At 30.5% G+C, this 21,395-nt stretch overlaps 2 protein-coding genes across 7 annotated transcripts in view; one reads left to right on the top strand and one right to left on the bottom strand.

Annotated features, from left to right (window-relative positions):
- LOC106678196 (uncharacterized) overlaps positions 1 to 8,651 on the top strand; it is a gene marked incomplete in the record, with an annotated part of 31,781 nt that extends 23,130 nt beyond the window's left edge. The window contains 6 exon segments of the mRNA XM_067048963.1: positions 3,980 to 4,296; positions 5,308 to 5,711; positions 5,789 to 5,977; positions 7,564 to 7,786; positions 7,884 to 8,103; positions 8,237 to 8,651. Of these exon segments, the coding sequence (XP_066905064.1) occupies positions 3,980 to 4,296; positions 5,308 to 5,711; positions 5,789 to 5,977; positions 7,564 to 7,786; positions 7,884 to 8,103; positions 8,237 to 8,498 (1,615 nt within the window).
- Positions 1 to 21,395, bottom strand: part of LOC106678192 (atrial natriuretic peptide receptor 1) — a 1,188,520-nt gene that overhangs the window by 470,680 nt on the left and 696,445 nt on the right. For all 6 annotated transcript variants that reach the window (XM_067048967.1, XM_067048969.1, XM_067048970.1 and 3 more), the window contains one exon: positions 19,985 to 20,099. In XM_067048967.1, coding sequence (XP_066905068.1) covers positions 19,985 to 20,099 — 115 coding nt within the window. The remainder of the gene's footprint in view (positions 1 to 19,984; positions 20,100 to 21,395) is intronic.

The following is a 21,395-nucleotide window of genomic DNA, read 5'->3' as shown; positions in this document are numbered from 1 at the left end:
GGATAGGAGAGCAGGTCAGGGTGCTCTGAGGAGGCAGCCCCTCCACCTGAATCAGGGCAGAGTTTGGGCTGATAACCCCCTCCCTTTAAAACCTAATATTAAGAAACCAGCAACAAGGAAAGCCGGACGGAAACGACGTAGGGATGTGGCGGCCCCATCGCCCGGTCAGCTACTACTGGTCCTCCAGGTTGGGGAAACAATTACACTAACACCCACTCAGTACACTAATACAGCACACTACACACATCCCCACACTATGCAGACAAAGGTCATTAACAGTACACACCTTAGGGCTACCTTCCCTAGGTAGCCAACTCGGATAGGAGAGCAGGTCAGGGTGCTCTGAGGAGGCAGCCCCTCCACCTGAATCAGGGCAGAGTTTGGGCTGATAACCCCCTCCCTTTAAAACCTACTATTAAGAAACCAGCAACAAGGAAAGCCGGGCGGAAACGACGTAGGGATGTGGCGGCCCCATCGCCCGGTCAGCTACTACTGGTAAAATGAGCAGAAAAAAACAAAAATATATCGCAGAATTATGTCCGCAAATCAATGCTATTTCGGCTTACTGAAGCAATTCAGGAGCAGGGCTATCTCCCAAAACACCAAGATACAGCTATATAAGACCAGTTCTCACTTATGCCTCCGAATGCTGGACACTACCCAGGTCACAGGAAGCCCTTCCCCTGAGGTTCGAGAGGAGAATATTGAGGAAACTTTATGGCCGGATTTGTGCTGATGGGATCTGGAAGATGAGAACAAATGTTGATATGCCAGGCCTCTACAGAAACCCGGATATTGTAAGAGTGATCAAAGTGGGACGGCTTAGGTGGGCAGCCATGTATTAAGATTGACTCAGGATCAGATTCCTAGGATGATCCTGGACGAAAGGATATATGGGACAAGGAGAGTAGGAAGACCCGGGCTTCGATGGATTGATGGAGTGGCAGCGGATGCCAGGTCTATCTTGGGAATCCGCAATTGGAGAGCAGCAGTAACCATTAGAAAGAACTGGCAGACGAAGTTACGGGAGGCCTTGACTCTACAAGAGTTGTAGCGCTATAGAAGATGATGATGATGATTCTAGTATCAAAACCATTTTTTTAAATTTTAAATCTATTTTTTTTAGGTTTTATATTAAATCTGAATATCCAGCTTTTATAAACGGGAAAATAAGCCATAGGCTGAATGACAGTTATCCCAGCCACTTTTGTACTAAAAAAAATATTTTTTTTTATTTCAGTTAGAAGGAACACTGAGTTTTAGGTTTGTAGGAGTAGTACTTGATAAGGAGGTCTATCCCGTGGAATATCTTTTCTCTATGCTTTAATGCCTGAGATATAGACGTGTGAAACCTCCTGACAAGGGTAAGTTTCAAGGATGGTCGTAGAGAGGGTAATGACTTTGGTGAAAAATTAAAAAATCAGTCTATTAGTTTAGAAGAAATCGGATAGAAGAATTATTTACTATTCGATTTTTCAATTCTAGAATCCACCAGGTTGAATATAAATATTTTACAGAGGAATGAATGTGTTTACGATGTTATTTAACTTTAAGTTTAATCTTGTTATACTTTTTTTGGTCTTATCACTAGTACCAATTTCTGAATGTAAACGACAGAATGTAATAAAACACCATAGAGGAAGGAATACATGAACAGGCATTTATCGACAAAATAAAAGATAATTTTAACTGGACAAATAAATTAATAATATGAAATTAAAATTATCGCACTAAAAAATTTAATTATATACCTCGAAGGTTCAAACAACCAAGACGATAACTTTATAACTTTAGATAAATTTATTCCTAAAAATATATAAGAGTAAAATTAACTCCACATTCAATTTTTTATTATAGTTTCTGTTTTTTTACCTTTATTAATTACTAGAGAAAAATATCATCTATGGTCCACCTGAAAACGTTAGATACAACGTGCCCAAAGGATGTTTCGAGGAGTGGGGAACTGTTCAAGGTTGAATGTGCGATTAATTAGATTTGATTTATTCAGTATCATCCTAACAACCGTTTGGAAAGGGTAGTGAATTCCATAATATTTTTACTTTGCGGTATAATCATACCAAATTTCTTCACATCTTATTTGACAGAGTTTGGTATACACCATAATAATTCAGAAAAAAAATGCTAACTAATTAAGAGTTAAATATTGTGTGGTGAGGTGCGCAAAGTAGGAGATATTCTGCACTTTCATACTGTTACACGGAAGATCAGGTATTTTTCTCTATAATATAGTTTATAATTAATATTACGTTTGGCAAACCTATTAAATGAAAATTTTTTATGAACAACAAATATATTACACTGTTATAATAGGTTATAACAGGAATGACATAAGAAGTTGGTAAGACATTCTTCAAGATACCATGATACTCAATGTCAAGAACGCAACGGCATCTCGACATTTATATTTGTCAAGGTCGATCAGGATAATGAACGTTTTTTTTAAGCATTGTATCAATTGATTATATAATATTAAGAATATGGCAACATATTGTGGAAGTACTCAAAAGTTGAGTATAAAAAGGGGTCCACCCTTTGGAGTTTCAGAAGTGATCCGGAAAGCGAGAGAAAGGTGAGCTCAAAGTGACATAACGATAGTGTTCTTATCTGATAACGTGCAAGGTTGTCTGATAAAATGTTTTAGTTCTACTGTGGGTTGTCAACCTCACAGATCCTGTCTGTGTAAAATTTTATAGATAAGAGTAAAAAAAAATTAAGATTTGAGCCCAGTCTTTAAATGTTCGTTGTACTTTTTAATTGATTTCATATATAATCACTTTTGTAATTTATTAACTAATGGTCTATGGTTCTTTTATGTCACGTAAGTATATTGTTCATCACTTTTTGGCATCGATTAAAGTTTTTGAGCTAACCTAGATTAGACAGGCCTGTTACACCGAAGTGGTAATTACGATATCTGTGAAGTAAATCATCGTAGTACAATAATAAATCATAAATTTAAATATTGATTATTAATAATTGTTTCCAATTTCAAAGTATATTTTTTTATTGTAAATCTATATACTTAACGCAGCTATGACCTTTTTTTTTTTTTATTTCCAGCATTTTTGTTAAATTATATATAGCGTTACTATCACCATTATGCTATCATTGCTATTTTAACGTCTGAATGTACTTTCTTTTAATTTATTTTTTAATATTTACATTAAAATTACTAAAATATAGTAAATTTAATGTTAGATTATAAAGGTACGATACAGGCATGTAGCTACCCTGAATGTCTATTCTAGGTAAATAAATGTACTTTCAATATATGATGCTAAAAAAACCAATTGTCCTCTGCCAAGTGCCGTGCTTTAGATAATTATTCTTCATATCTGATGAAGATTAGGATTTACTGTAGGGCCTTGCTTCGGACAACGATGAAAACAACTATGAAACCTTCATAGCCTGGGGCTTCGTTTCCTTGTTAGTGTTCAATTCCTCGATGGTTGCTTGCACTTTTTCCTCGTCCGGTGATTTCATGTGTTCACCATCCCTCTTTTCTAAATCTAAGCTAAATTATCATTGAGAGCTCTCGGAAGAGTTCGTTCCATATCTCAATGACTGTTTTTCTAAAATGTGCTCTACTCATTTAGGTTTCTATATTAGTTTTTCTGTTTTTAGACCTGTTTAAATTACTTCTTCCTGAAAGCCCTCTTCCTTTTTCAGACAAGGCGTCCCTTTTCTCTTCTCCTGTAAGACGTTCCTCTACTAATCTCCTTGTTCTCCTTTGATTATATGGATTCCTGGATTTTCTTTCAGCCTGACATTTAGCGTCCAAAACTCAGATTTCACGGTCAAAAATGACACTTTGGATTCTAAACTTTCTGTTAAAACCAAGAACTCATATAATGAAAACTTAGGTTTCTTTAATGAATTCCTAGCCCTTTTCATTCTATATGCCTTTTTTTATGCTTCTAATGCACTTCTTAACATTAATTGGAAATATTAAAATTAGCTTTAATCAATGGCTTCATACACAAGACATAACTCTACAGGGCGTGAAAAAACTGATGTTGGTCTGTTTGTCTACAGCACCTAAGATGGCAGTGATACCAACCATTCTGTTACTGTGTTTCCTCGCAGCTCCCATGGAGGCTGCCAACATTCTCATACTCGCCCCTATGCCGCTCTACAGCCACACCTACGCCTTCATAGCCATCTTCAAGGAACTAGCAATAAGGGGTCACAACGTAACCTTTGTATCACCATACCCTCTCAAGGATCCTCCACCGAACTGGAGGGATGTCGAAGTGGAACTACATCTCTACTCTGGTGAGTTACAAAACTCATGGAATCTCAACAATCTATGAGTTCAAATTTTATCACTTTCTTTTTTAAAACCATTGATGCTTCTAATTATACAAAATATTAAACTATCAACAGTAAATTTAATGTCTTGTATATAAGTTAATGTTAAGTATACTGCTTAGGCCTAACTTTGCTTGAATACATATAATGCAATACAACAGTTTGATTACCAAAAGGCGTAATAAATAAAGATGGTCTCAGAAACTTAAAAAAAAAAGAAATGATCTGTAACTGCAGGTCACAGTTATGTTTATTGACCTCACCCCCGGGTCACTATGTTAAACTGGAATGTTAAACAGTTATGTTAAACAGGAATTCCTGGAAGGGATATATCCTCACTTTGGTAATCAATCCCAAATATTTTTTTATCGTTATGAAAGATGAATTTATTTTGATCTTTTTCATAGTAATAGAACTCTTATTTATGTATTGTTATTATACGAGCTCAAAAATCTGCAGCTAAATGCTGATTTTGCTATTATGGTGATATATTTAATGATAAATAATCAGATGTCATTCCATTATATCACCTTTGATAATTGTAGTAGAACAAGTCAGAAGAAAAGATAAAACAACGTTGCGAATTATTACACGTAAAAAAAAATATCCGTATATTTTTTTTAATTAATTTTTAGCCTGTTTTAATATATATTACGAGACGTTGTATCAAAACTAAATGCACCGTTGCAAATCGTTAGCAAACAAATTTTATTTTCCTCTCTTATTGCATATGCCAAAATTTCCAGGGATGGTGTTGAAATAAACTTGCCTTTTTGTTTTTACTTAAAAGAGGATTCATTCTAAAATTGTGTACATTCTTAATTCACAAATCAATTTTTTTTTTTTAGTTTCGCCACTATAATTCAAAACTGGCGATTTTTGTTACCATCTCACACCTGTCATATTAATATTTAAAAATTAATCATTATAATTATATCATTTTTTTTATTGCAAATAACAATTATATTGTTCTAGCTCAAAGTATAAAGGACATGGTCGCCGCAGGAGGATATGGCTTTCCTTTGACCTTAGTTGATTTTTGCGAAACACTTATGGAAAAAGTTTTCCAAGATAAGCTATTTATGGATTTTTTGGAACATGATAAAACGAAATACGATGTGTTGCTTTTGGAATCCCATTTTTGCGTAGAACCGCTAATTGCCATCAGCCACAAGTTGAACATCCCAGCAATAACGTTCCAAGCGATGGGCCATTCTACTTGGTATGAATTTTTGACCGGAGGTGAGGTTTCATTTCACTTGCAGCCAAACATGAGATCACCGTATACCAACAGAATGACATTCTTCCAACGACTGGACAATTTTTTCATAAATCTTTTCGATTTATGCGTTAATTACTATTGGTACATCCCTCATCAGGTACATCAAACTTGTAAATAACTAGAAGATACTAAACGTTTCGATTAGTTGGTACTTAGTTGTAATTTTATTTTCAGCAAGCTCTCATGGACAAATACATAAGATATCCGGGATACGAAAAACGTCCTCCATTATTGGATATGCTGAGAAATACTTCGTTAACTCTGATGGATTACCACTTCTCCGTTGGTTATCCAGAACCTTTGCTACCAAACGCCATACCAGTTGGTGGACTTAGTGCGAAGGTCGGAGCTGAACTAACAAAAGTAAGAGATTGGAAATTATAAAGGATTGGTGTATTGGTAATACTAGAGATAAATATCTGCTAACTGTTTTTACAGTAACAAAAAAATACTAATGCGAACAAGAACCCAGAGTAACGAGTATCCGGCGATGGTATGTGCTAGGCAAAAGTTATACTTTAACAATCGAAGATCTCCAACGAAAATAACTTATTCCTTATCAATGTGCTCATAATTTACCAATACTACTGTTATATAAATGGCTAACTAAAAGGAAGAAAATTATTTTTTCTTCTAATTGACAAAAGACGCACGGAAACAGGGCAGGAGGGTTAGAATTACAACACAACTTTCTCTGAGCATTGCATTAACAATTAGTACAAGAGCCGGGAAGAAAAAATGCAGTTATTTCACCTTAATTTTTGATTACTTTAATAAAAACTATGTATAATTAATAGTCGAAATTGATGAATCTGCCAAGTATAGGTGGGGAGAATAAAAAATGGTGGCTGTTACCTTAAAAAAAAAACATTAATTTTTCATTCTAGAGAACATTATTTAAAGAAGAGTAAATTTTTTGAAATATTTATTTTCAATTTATTTTAGCAAATATCATGAAAAATAATACTCCTATGAAAATACACTACTTTATAGCCCATTAAATTAGCTTTAATTAGAGTGGTGATAGACATCTGTACGTCAAATTTGTTTTGAGATATAGATTTTTCAAAATAAATTCTCTAACTACTGATCTTTCAGTACGTTCATATTTTTATGAAATGTTGCTTTTTAAAAAGCTATATCTCGAGAACTATTGAACGTAAATAGCACTAGAAGGCCTTACATTTTCTTCTACTTTAAATAATGCTCTCTTAGATTTTCTATTATTGTTAATAGTTTTAAAGATATAGAGCTCCGAATGAAAAATTAATTATTGTTAACGTTTTGAAACTGCTGTCATTTCTTATTCCCCCTACCTATACTTGGCAGACTCGTCAATTTTGACTAGTAATTATACCTCGTTTTCAATTAAGTAATCAAAAATTGGGATGAAATAACTGCCTTTTTTCTCCTCTTGGGTTCTTGTAATAAATGGAAAATATGAAGAATGGAGGGTCCCACCAATAATAAAACTCCAAAATTGATCCACCTCCTGTCCAACCCCCGTGCGTTTCTTCGTAATTGAAAGGACTGTTTAGCCATTTTCGTAAATTATTTTCCATGATGTGCTCATTGTCAATAAATAAATTATATTCCTTGGAGATCTTTAATTTAAAAAACTAACCACATTTTATAAATAAATACATATATTTGTATGTTGTATCACTGAAAGATAATAAAAAATTCAATCGAAATTTGAACTTTTTTTTTTATAAAAGTGCTAGATAAATTTAAAAATAATTGTTTTTTGAAGGGAAACTTTAATTAAAAGTTTCATTATTAGAAGGGAATTTAGTAACGTGATACACTTTACAAATAAGAACCACAAATTATTTAAATTAATGATGTAAATTTTTACATATACAAATAAATATACACCAATATCTTAATGATTTACATACATCAAATGAATAATTACTAGAATATTAATTGAACATTATTATTTTAAGGAATTTCAGACAATCATGGACAATGCCAAAGAAGGTGTGGTTTATTTAAATTTTGGATCTGTCCTGAGAAGCACCATTATACCCGAAGGAATGTTAGAGACAGCCCTATCTGCTATGGGTGAACTCAACTATACTGTATTCATGAAGTGGGATCAAGAAAACATTCCTAATACACCTAAGAATGTCTTAGTAAGAAAATGGTATCCACAACCCGGCATATTAGGTAATCATTTTATTTTTAAAAAAAACTAAAATAATTATAATAATAGTTTTATTATTTAATATAATAATTTGAGCAATATGTCATTGTTTTCCTCCAGCTCATCCCAATCTTCGAATTTTCATAACGCACGCCGGTCTACACGGTATCACTGAGGCAGCAGGTGCTGGAGTTCCTGTATTGTGCGTTCCTTTCTTTGCTGATCAAGAATACAATTCGAGATATGCGGAACAAGCAGGATTCGGAATCACACTTTTAAGGAATGAGTTTACCAAGGAAAATGTAGTTAACTCTGTCGTCAAGATAATAAACGACCCCAGGTGAGGGTCGACTTCTTTCATTTAATAATTTTTTAAAATATAAATCCTATTGAACTTCTTAAATTATTGATTACAATTTTATTTAAATTATTATCATAATATTTATACATATAATCCTGTTTTTTTATTTCAGGTACAAAGAAAACGCAGTTACCCGTTCTAAAATTTTACACGACAGACCAAGGTCAACTTATGACGACGCTATGTATTGGATTGAGTACGTAATTAGGCATAAAGGTGCGAAACACTTGAGATCAGCGAGGAATGATTTATCTTTGTACCAGTTCCTCGGGATCGACATAGCACTTTTCTTATTTTCTGTTGTGGCCTTGCCGATCTTCTTACTAATGGTTTTATTTGGAAGAAAGAAAGAAACGAAAGCTAAAAAGGACTAGAGAAGAGAAACTGAAACCCAAAGTGTTGCATTACAGTGCAATAAGGATGTAATCCATAACTGCAATTTGGCGCCCGTTCGAAATGCTAGAAGAGAGAGTAGTGCTTGTAAAATTGCTGTTTATTGTTTTAAATAAATACAATTTTTTAAACAATTGTTGTTTTCTTTTACAAAACTTACGTCGTTCAAATGTAATTACCAATTGCTTTTTAGGGGAAATAAGCAGGTTAGGAATCACAATGAGTAAAATAGATACTACTCTGAATGTTCTTACTTTATTCCTCTAAATATCGACAGTTTTTATTAAAATATTTTTTTAAATATATACCTCTAGAGTTAAAAAAAAACTGGAAATGTTCAATTATTTTGTCTTTCTTAGACTTAAAACAATTTTTTATTTCTAGTATTGATTAACTTTAATATTAGAAATAAAAAATTACTTGATTTCTATTGAATTATGTATAGAAATCAAGTAATTTTTTATTTCTAGTATTGTTGGGACTTTTTATATTTAAAAAATGAAACCTTATATTTCAAAGCACTAACTTGAAAAATATATTTTGTAAGAAACTTTTAGTAATATACACCAGCGCACTACCTCACTGCTCCCACACCCAGTATGCCAGAAATAGCAAGGAAAGGGGTGTAAAAAAAAAGCTTTTTTTAGTGATATTTTCATTATTAATTTTTTAGTGTACCCAGTGAAAAATCATAGAATATATATATATCTTAACTTTTGTTAATTGCGACGTATAAGATGGCGTGAAGGTTGTAAACCTTCGTAACGAAGGGACACCTAAAATGTTAATAAACACCGACGGCTTTGAGAGGTAGACCGAAGCGTTGGCGGGAGGATTGCGGCAAGGCATGATCTAATGTATTATGGTTTTTATTGGGCAACACTGGACAGATGCATGTAGACAGCGATTAGCCTTTATTATTATTTTTCTTAACCTTTATTATGACGAAGTTACAAATGTTAATTAAAACAACGTCTTTTGTTTTAAATAAATTCAATACAAAAATTAAATTGACCTATAGCTTTAATTTCAGAGAATAACATAATTAATCAGTCGATTTATCTATTTGATAGATAAGCTGCATTTAATCTACATAAGAGATAATAATAAGACAGAGAAACGGCTCCTAGAGCACTTTCGCTCATTTCTCAAACAGAAGTTAATTAAAGCGTTGATAGTGAATAAAGACCTTTAAAACGAATAAATGTTCTTTCGTATAAATAATAGCAGTTTATAAGAGAGTGAAAATTATTAAAATGGGTTCTATTATTTAATAAGACGCTCACTAAAACCTAATGAAGACAATAATGTTTGAATTATTTTAAAGGTCAGTGAATCCGGTTGTACGTTTTCCAATATGATAAAAAAACTGGTGTATGTCGGTTTATTTAAGGTATATACCATGGTAGATTTGGTCAAATTTAAGATATACATTATTTAAGATATGCCCAAAAGAAAAGCACTATAAAGCTATCGATTCCTGATAAGAATCAAGACGAGAAAGTACACAAAAATATTTTACAAAGAAAAACTCACTCTAAGGTTAGTGGCCCTCTTGGGTTACCCCGACATCTCAGGAGTGGACCCCCACCACTTAACTTGGAGGACCTCTTTTATTTTTATCACTGCCTTCGCCAAACATCTTCTCCTCTCTTCTTTTAATTAATTAAAAAAAATATGAGGTTTGTTAGTTAAATAAAGATTTTATTATAAACGATACGTTGAAACAGTTCGAACTAATTCAAAATCATTTTGTAAGTTCCATCAATTGTATTTAGGATTTTAGTTATGCAAAATTCAAAGGATTGTTTAATGGCAAATATTATATGAGTGCTAGTTAAACTTGATACAAATTTTCGTTTTTATACTTATCAAATGAATGATTATTTATGATTTAAAAAAATACAGCAGTAAAAAACAGATGACACTCCATTATCTAATCTAACAGATCTCTATTTTCTAATAAACACTCGTAACAGAAGTATCGTGCTAAATAAATGTCTAGATATTTTAATTTTTTTTTTTTCATAAGAGGAATAATTATCTTTTCGAATTTATCATGATAGATGATTTATCATGAACAAGAGGAAACAAAATAAATAATTTATATAAATACAATTTAATTCACGTTGTACTTCGTTGATTTTTATTTTTTAATTTTATAATCATTGAGGCATACTATGATAATAAGTGAGATACATGAGTAGATAACCTTATTAACATTAGTCAAGTAAGTACGTCGGTTTCGTGTGCTAAAGGCATGAACACTCTTGAGGTGAAGTAGATAAGATATAACGAAAATTCAGAATAATTTATCGATCACCAACATATTATTATAATATCTTTTCTATTTTATCTATTACAACTGAAGAATGAACCTGACATTAGTTCAAGCAAACAAAGCACTATCAATAAAAAAATTATCTTACGTTTTTACATAGCACCCACCTATCATGAAATAGAGAGGAAAAGTATATATGTGCACCATCCATCATACTTTTTATGTTTGACGTGAGAGGGACTAGTTTCCAAATATACCACCTGTTGTGTAATTTATTATTCAACTCAACAAGATGGTCCCTCATGCACATCCTTTTCGGAAATTCAGTTAAAAATATAATAAAATAACTGCATTGTAATTATATTTCATAAAAGTAATTGAAATGAATTATAAAATCTAAATTTTAATGGCGCTAATATTCGATTTCTTTTTTTTATTTTTAGGAAATCGAAACGTCTTTTTAAATATTATACTACTGTTTAAAAAGTACTATACTATACACCAGCTTTCTAATCATTGCATTTAGGTTTATGATATCTTAATCATTTAAGATAATAAATGCGTTTTATCGGAGTTCCAATCTCTACACACGTCCTCAGCGTCTACATAAATAGAGTTGTATTTCCTAAAAAGTTTTAAACTCTCTAACAAAACATGATTGTGTTTATTTGATAACAACACTTCAAATTCTCAGTCCTTTAACCAAACAAAATTCCCAATGGAAGTAAGGAAATTTATCTTTTCAAACTAACTTCGTTACTAAGCAATTGAAACTTAAATTTATCATTTCAGGATGGAAACAGCAGGTCGATTTCACCTATTACAGCACTTACTAGACAAACGGTCAAAACCTCCAACACATTACAAAAGACTGATCTACATTACTGTAATAAGGCCAATGGAGTTGAGCTTTGGGCTCCACTAAACCTTCGAATTCCTCTCGTATCCAATCCTTACAATCCAAAATCCTTCGTAAAATCCTCAATGCTCCTTACTTAGTCACAAATAAAATCATACATAAAGACTTAATGTTCTCTATGTAACCGATCTAGCCCGAACCAGAAATCACTCCTTCCAATATAAACTCCCTAACCACTCAAACCCCCTAGTTTCTAACCTTGCATCCTCTTCCATTCCTGACAATCCTCCGAGGCGCCTGAAAAGAAGATGGCCACGAGACCTGCTAATGTAAAATGTCATTATGTAGTAAGAAAGCGGGTACTCTACACGCCTATAACACTCCATTTTAACTAAGATCAAATTTAATTAATGTATTATATAATATACAGTGGTAAATTTCAATAAAGATATTAAAATAAAAAAAATAAAATAAATTATTTCAGGATAAACATGTATTTGTTTCCATGATACTATATTTTATAAATTTGATAGAATATTTGCTTATATTTTATTTCATTACTTACAAAATAATTTCTTACGGGTTGAAAAACATTTACCGAATAGACCTTTGTCAACAATAACCAATTATTACACAAACTACATTACTTGAGCAACTAAATGAATACTGATTTGGAATAATAAGATGTGTAAAGAATGGGTTGTAGAAAAATAAACTGGTGAAAAATCAATTTAAAATCGTTCGTTCATGATAGACAGAACGCTTTATTTCTGAACGCTTAAGATGTTAATTTTGCTTACAGCTTAATTTATTCTATTTATTTATGTTTTAATATATGTGTTGGGAATGAATTAAAACTAATAGGGATGGATAAGATTAGATAAGTCAGATATTTTGTATTATTTATAGTAAAATAATTGATACAATGAATCGATACAGAAAAAAATACTGTAATACAGTAAAAAAAAAAAAAATACACAGATACAGATGATACTGACCTTGCAACTGCAGTCAGACTTTATAAGGATGAAATGGGTATTCTAACCATTTAACAAGATTTTTTCCATAAAATAAAAATGAATGTAATTTTTACAAAAATTTAATCAATGATATGACAGGTTTGTTGTAAATATATTTCCTATTGCCTTAATAGTGCAACGTAGTAGCTACCGTATATGATGAATTACGAAATTTTCGTGCAAAGTGCATTTGTTTTTTTGGCGCCATCTTATTTTTTAAAATGATCATAGAGAATTCTAGTTTTGTATCAATTTATAGAGAATCTAATACTAAAAAAAATTATTTTATTGATTAAATAACGAATAGGGGATGAAAACTAAGAGGTATCAAATTCTCGCTCATTTTTCACTAAGTTCTCAATATCTTAAAGGTCACACAACAAAAATGGATGGAACCTTCTTTAAGTAGTACATATTTCCTAAAATTTAATCCCAAATAAACCTCTCTACAATCTATGATTCCCGAGACGCAATTTTTAAGTTTTTTTTTCTCCAAATGACGAGAAATCAACATTCTTTGAATATATTGCACAACCTTTCAATACCGGAAAAACACATTCGATATTATTGCACAATTTCCAATGTCATGCCATAATATTGTGTGCGTGTATGAGCAGCTTGAGGTTAAAATTGATAAGTTATTTTTAATATAAATGCTCAGTCTTCACTTTTTATTTTTTTTTTCCAACACACTATTGTTTGTCACATTAATCACAATGTTTCCTCCTATGCATCTTTTCAATATGTTCTATATAGTATTTGGGGTTATAATAGGAAAGTGGATAAAATATTGATCTCGCAATGTCGACAATGAGAAGGGGGAGTGAAGAAATCCATCCAACCCTTACAATATGAAACAAGAATTTTCTTTTGTTTACATTATTCAAAGAGCTTGGGACTGAACTTTATATATATAACTACTTTGTATCATTTATGTAGGTAAAAAAAATAATATTCCGAGAAATAATAAACCATTTAGTGGAAAATAGTACAGAAAAACCTAGAATCTTGGCTATTACACTAACTTAAGTATAAAACGGTTGCTATACCAGCTATATCAGCTGTATGTACCTCTGTATCAGCTACACGAATATCAGATAAAAGTACCGGATATAAAAGATTATTATTATCACTTGTATTTTAACAGAAGATATCTCAATACTTACCCTCTCTGTGACCTTAGGCAAGTAATTTTCCCTAATAAAAACAGTTTTCGATCTTTAAAGTTATTGGATAATATTAAAAAAAGATTAATTCGAATATATATAAAACAAAAAAAGTTGAAATAGAAAAACAACAATACGAAGAAAACTAAGTTCTTATAAAACAATAAAGAAAGTTCAGTTCCAAGCTCTTGGAATAATATAAACAAAAGAAAATTCTTGCTTCACATTGTAAGGGTTCAGATGGATTTCTTCACTCCGCCTTCTCTTTGTCGACATTGCGAGATCAGTATTTTATCCCATTTGATTATTTTCACTTTCCTATAACAACCCCGTATACTATTTAGAAGATATTGAAAAGATTCATTGGAGGAAACTCTGTGATTAATGTGACTAACAATGGCGTGTTGCAAAAGAAATAAAAAGTGAAGACTAAGCATTTATATTAAAACTAACTTATCCGTTTTAACCTTAATATGTCCATACCCGCATAATATTATTGCATGACAATGTCTGTTTCTGGCATTGAAAACTTGTGTAATATATTGTACAAAATAAAAATTGTGCAAATTTGGATAACCTTGTATTATATTTCTTTCTGAATTCAGTATATCTTAGACTAACCATCAGTCTTGGAATAAACTAGTCCCATAATACTAAAGGATATTAAGGTTTTTTGGTGAAACTAATATCCACAAAGACGGGATTCCAATGTTTTGTTCGTTCTTGGTATGTTTTTGACATATTTACTGAAAGACTAGGAAAATCTAAGGGTCCAAAAACATTTTTTTTTGCCCCATCTTGATTTAACATAGCTATTGAAATATTAAATTGAAGCTAGATAAATATACAATGCATACGTTTTAAATTATTGCCTATGTTTATAGGATTGTTCATAATATTTTCCAAAATAAATTAAAAGCATATTGATTTCTTGTTATTTGGAAAAAAAAGTTCTTTTAAAAATAAATTGCGTCTCGGAAATCATAGAATGTAAAAATGTTTATTAGGGCACATATTTTTGAAAATTTGCACTGCTTAAAGAAGGTTTCATCCATTTTTGTCGTATGACTTTTAAGATATTGAGCACTGAGTGAAAAATGAGCAAGAAATATATACTTTTTTTTAGTTTTCAGCCACAATTCGTTATTTAATCAATAAAATAATATATTTTTTTTTAGTATTAAATTCTCTATAAATTGATACAGCACTAGAATTCTTTATGGTCATTTAAAAAAAAAAATAAGATGGCGGCAAACAAAAATAATGCAATTGTCACGAAAATAATTCATCATATAGCTACTACGTTGCACTATTGACACTGTAGGAAATCTATTGACAACGAACTTGTCATATCATTGATTAAATTTTAGTGATAAAATAAAATATTATTGAAATTGTAATTAATAAATTATATTCAAGACATAATTAAAAATAAAATCTGTTAATTAATAATTAAGGCCATAGTTATCATTAATTAACCTACATTATACTTATATCTAATAGGGCGTTTAATGAATAAAATCAGTTTGGCAGAAAATGGCTTTAGTGATACAAGTCGTAGAATATTTTAAATTCGACATGGTTCTTCTTACGAAACATTTGTTGATGAGAGTAGATCAAAGAAACGATTTGAAACTGTTGGTAAAAGTATGAAGTAGATGGTCGGTGGTGTGATCAAAAAGAATGAAAAATAGTATGCAACTATACGACTATCTCCTTCATTATTTGATATGATCATTTATTATCTTTATATAACACATTATTATCTTTATATAACACATTATTATCTTTATATATTATATTTATATAGCACAGTATCCAGAAGATTTAATCAGACATATAAAAAGAATACCTAAAACAATGATAAGAACATAAATAATGTATATGCTTTTTACAGTTTTGTATATTGTAAGACACCAGCCGTTTAGTTTCTCTTATAATTAATATATTCTCCTGCTCTCTATTACTATAACCCACTTCCATCTTGGTTTCTATCTTTATTGGGTTTTTTTCTAACATTTAATTAAGGTGAATATGGTGAACGTTATAGTAAATTTTATGCCCGCTTTCGAGAACATATCTTATATAATATATACCCGGATCAACTACTAGATAATATAGTTAACTGTTTATGTATAAAATGTTATCATTCATCGTATCATATTAATTTTTGTTTTATTATTTATTTTTTGGGTTATATATCTTTATATTTTATTCTTTTTTATATCTTCACGTTATCTAATGCATCATATATACATTTTTCTTTTCACTTTAACTTTTCACTAAACATATACTTGTGTAATTACTTAGTTGTACATGGGCGTGTGTGCGTCCGTCTGTGTTTAGGGTCCTGAGATTCAGTCATTAATGAATAACTTATTATGGCAACGTTCAATGATTCTATTATTCTCATATTCATAGTATACAGTGAAAAAAATATTTTTGAAGAAAATATTTTCATAATTAATTACTAAACACAAAAATATAAAATAAAATACAATTTAAAATCAATCAAATAATACAACTAAATTTAATTGAATAGAATCATTTCTTACAATTGTTTATTTACTTCAATATTTTATTTTATTTAGCAATAATATTGGTTAATCTCTATTTTTAATCTTTACCTAAGTTTTTTGTCGTAATTAGTTGAGAAACTTAATTTTATAAAACTTGTTTTCCTTTTTCACTGTAGGGGATGAATATGAGAATATTACAATTTTGAAACGTTTTTTTATTGGCAGATCCTCAAAAAGTAAATATCATTAACAGTCAAGTAAAAATATCAATATACATGGTCTGTTAATAAAATTTCAAGACTGATCTTTTCCTGACTACAGATGTACCTGTAGACAGGTTCCACCGAAATGAAGAAATGGATTGGGGATATTGACAAACTGCACAAGCGGCAGTGGTCTCCGAGAAAATGGAGTGAGTAGATCGTTACTGACGTAGTGCAGGTCTATAAAATCTTTCGAATACTCCAAAATAAAGCGCCACTTGGAGAAGTGGTATTCAAGAAATTTCTGTGTGAAACAGAAAAACACCCATAGAGAAGAAGCCATATTTTGCAACGGTCCCATGTGGCCGGGAAGATGTTCAAATTCAACGTGATTAGAATGCTGTAACCACCTTAAAGCCGCGGCTTATCTCCCAGTGACTGTTTCACCAAAACAATAGTTACCTCATAAAAAAGGACTTCGACTCGATTCCAGCAGTCCAGACAGCTCTGACAAGGTGCCTTAAAAGTCTTCCTCTAAAGATTTCCAGGAGGCCTATAGACAATGGAAAAAACACCGACAGCGGTTTGTTGATACCGGGGGGGGGGGTCTTATATATAAGATTTTTAGTTAATTGTATAAAAATGTGCAGTATGAGCCGAGATAGTTAAAGCTCCAACTTTGACTGGCTCGTGACTGAAATTGGTTCGAATCCGGCCAGGGGGTAGACATTTATTTCAATAGTGGTCCCACGTGAATAAAAACCTCACCTTTCACTACGGTTAAAACATAGTGGTAACCTGTATATAACCAGCCTGCATCCTAATGCAGAAATGACAAGGAAGTGGTTCTTTTTGAACATACTGTATATTATATATTATAATTAAACTATATATGTAATTATAATTAGGTACATGTATACACCGTATTTTTTTAAAAATTATATGCAGCTCATGTATTTTCTGAATTAGATCTCATGAGGACCTATAAATTTAGCCCGTGACGAAGGAACTAAATAAAATAAGTTTCAATAAATATCATTTGCTTCAAAAACCAGAAGCCTTTTACATACTAATTCTTCCTAATACATGTTAAATCTACGCTCAACTTTATCCAAACTATTGTGAAAATTTAAGTTACAAAAATAATTTTAAACTTTTAAAGCAAAGCTGCCGAAAATTCAAATGAAGTCCTTAACGTTTTTAGTGCAAGGAACCAAGAACCGAAGCAGTAAGCACAAGTTTTTGTTTGACTTGGCACATTTAGTTTGCACTAAACAAGCAAACTCCTAATTGCCCCGATATGCTAACAGAAGCAGTTTCGAGAATTAAGATAAATACTTCACACTCCCAGCCCTATGATCTCCCAGGCAAACGGATTCGTTTAAACAGGTTTTTTTGCATAGGTCAGTAATTATTACTATAAAAACAAGCAAACAAGCTAAGGAGGTGTCGCACTTATAAACATTCATTAACTTTTATTTATATTGATTTATGAAGGACAAACATTTGTAATATATATATATAAAATCAGAGTTGTCTTCAACACGGCTTTCCAACATATACATAATATAAAACATAGTTTGATGAAAAACAGTATTTAAAATTAATTATATATACTATTTTAACGATTTATTATATTGATCGTTTGAGAGTGGTTTATATTATTATTAACACAAACACACTTGTTCCAATTTTACTCTCAACATTTATTTCTAAAACTCTCTAACGTTTCGGCCCTCAGGCCATTTTCAAGGAGACAACCTATAAACATTTGTTTTTATATTATCATTATATTATTTCCTCACAACATACTAATGTTTTTTTTACAATTCCTTAAATATTGGTGTCATATATAAAAAATAGGGGGGTGTATGAATGCAAAGGAATATAAATAAATATATAAAAAATAATTTTTAGTGATAAAGTGTTGAAGGTAAGTTCTGTTGTTAATGATGTTAATAAGATTAAATAAAGACAATATTATAAGTGAAAAGATTTTAAGTTTAAATTATAAACATTTTGTAAGTGAATAATCAATTACAAAGCAATGTTTTAAACTGCTGCGTTATAATTATAATATGTTATTTGTTTTGTATTAAATATACGACATGGGCAAGTAGTTTGCAAGAAACATTTTAAAGAATATATGACATCAATATTTAAGCTATAGTCAAAAGCATTAGTATGTTGTGAGAAAATAATGTAATAATAATATAAAAACAAATTTTCATAGGTTGTCTACTTAAGAATGGCCTGAGGGCCGAAACGTTGGAAAGTTTTTGATATAAATGTTGAGAGTAAAATTGGTTCAAGTGTGTTTGTGTTAATAATTAATTATACTAGTTTATTAAGTCTATAAATCGCTGTTTAATTTTGTTATATACCATATTAAAATATAATGGGATGTCAACATTGAGGAAATATGATTATTAAGATAAACTAACAATACCATATGGTTAACTGGCTTAGCAGATAAAAAATTGTTATTATTTATTTATTTATGTATTGCCATTTACAACTGTAAATTATAATATATTTACTAAATTTGATCTCTGTTAAAATGGAGTGATACAGGCGTGTAAAGAATCTACTCATTGCTAACACTCAAATCGTGGTTTGTCCATTTTAACTTTTTGAACAACAGAGCTATTGTTAAACCTTTCTACTAAAATTGGTTTATTCTAATACCGTACTAAATTCAATTCAATTGCATTGAAAATTAAGTTTTCTTTTAATATTGCACTGTGGTGATGTTTGTTTTTATAAATATTTTTTATTGCTATTTACAATTGTACATTATAATGTATTTAGTAAATCTGATCTCGGTTAAATTGGAGTGTTACAGGCGTGTAGAGAAACTACCTATTGGCAGCACTCTAATGACGTTTTACATTAGCAGGTCTCGTGGCCATCTTCTTTTCGGGCGCCTCGGAGGATTATCAGGAATGGAAGGTGGTGAAGTTAGAATGAGAATTTGACATTTACTTAAAGCATCTACATGCAGATAAGATACTAATGTTTTAACTGGTTATCAACAGCAATCTCCCCTTTTATTTATTGCACTTATTTTTCTATATTTGCTTTAGTGTAACTTTTATTTACAGTTAATACCACCAAGGCATGGATAATAACACCAGACGAGTAAAAAAAAAAATGCAAACAAAATGTGTAAATTCTATTCTTTTCATATCACTAGACATGTAATAAAATAAAACCTGTCTCCAAGACGCAGTAAATAAATTATTTTCATGGTCTCAAAGTTATATATATATATATATATATATATTGGATTTTATCTTAAAGATAAAATCCAATATATATATATATATATATTGGATTTTATCTTAAAGATACTTCTTTACAAAAAAAAAGTCTTTAAAAAGTAATTTTTAAAAATGTAATGTATCGTTAATTACTTACTTATTGAAGAGCTCTATGTTGAAGAAGACATATTCCCCGCTGTCGATCATGTTAAGTTCTTCAGCAACAAGAAGTATTTCTCGGACAACAGGTGGATCCGCACAAACAACGACAACTGAAAAAAAAAATTATACATTTTATGTAATGTTGGTAAAAGGTTTCCTACAGTAAAAAAGTATGGAATTTTAAAAAATTACAAAAAAAAATTAAAATGTAAGTTAATATCAATGATTTTCATCATACTGAAATAATTCAATATTTCAGTATGATGAAAATCATTGATATTAATGTAAGTTAATATCAATGAAGCCAATATTCTAAACGAAAAAATGTTTCTATACAACTAAATTGAATTCGATTTAGCATTTAAAAAATCCCGAAATATATTCTTTCATTTTAAACAATTTTTAGTTGTACGTAGGAAAATGATCGAGAAGACCAAAAAGGAAATGTGGATGAATAATAAGACACAACATTAATAGTTCCCTAATAAGGTGCATTTTTAAAATATTTTATAAAAACAAAAAATGGTGTAAGTCATTTTCAGTCGCTTAAAGCAGAGTAATAATATAATTTAGAGAAATTTACTTGACAACTAACTTTCATCAAAGGTCACGACATCATTCAAGTTCATCTCACCAGGTTAGAACCCAGACAATTTGTCAAAATAATTCAGGTAACACTATATTCTTCTCAAAAAGATAAATCGGCTTTCAGCACTGTCTGACTTCAATCCCCTCTAATAAATGGTACAAGTATAAAAGTCATATGGTCACAAGAAAATACTGTCAATAAAGAAGTATAAGATAGATGATAAATAAAACAAACTTAAAATCGTCAAAATAGAAAGAAAACGGTATATTAAACACGCTTATACCATTTTATCAAACATCATAGTAAATGCATACATTACTTTTGATTCCTTTTTTTCTCACTAATAAAATAGTGAAATAATAAAAGCACCATTAAAATTTCATAAAATAAAGATTTTATTTTTATAAATATTTTTATTATATTAACTGTAAATGTAAAGCAACGATAAATAAAGAATAAGATACATGAGAGGTGTTGATATCTACGAATCAAATACAAGAAATTTATTTGAACGTTAGTTAGTTGAACGAAAATATCAAAAATAAAGATAACCCACCCACTGAGGAAAAATATCATTAACAACAGAAAATACAGCATAGAGAAGAAGCTTAAATACTACAAAATAACCATTACTTATTTTCGTTACTATGCGAATTTAATCTATACACAATACTTTATTTATGCTTTATAATTAATTTATATTTTTGTTAAATTTAGGTTCCAAATTAATTATATATACTATTTTAACGATTTATTATATTGATCGTTTGAGAGTGGTTTATATTATTATTAACACAAACACACTTGTTCCAATTTT

Source organism: Halyomorpha halys, unplaced genomic scaffold (genome assembly GCF_000696795.3).
Source record: "Halyomorpha halys isolate HHAL.00 unplaced genomic scaffold, Hhal_1.1 Scaffold128.1, whole genome shotgun sequence".
Classification (NCBI taxonomy): Eukaryota; Metazoa; Arthropoda; class Insecta; order Hemiptera; family Pentatomidae; genus Halyomorpha; species Halyomorpha halys.
This window is presented reverse-complemented; position numbering and strand designations above follow the sequence as displayed.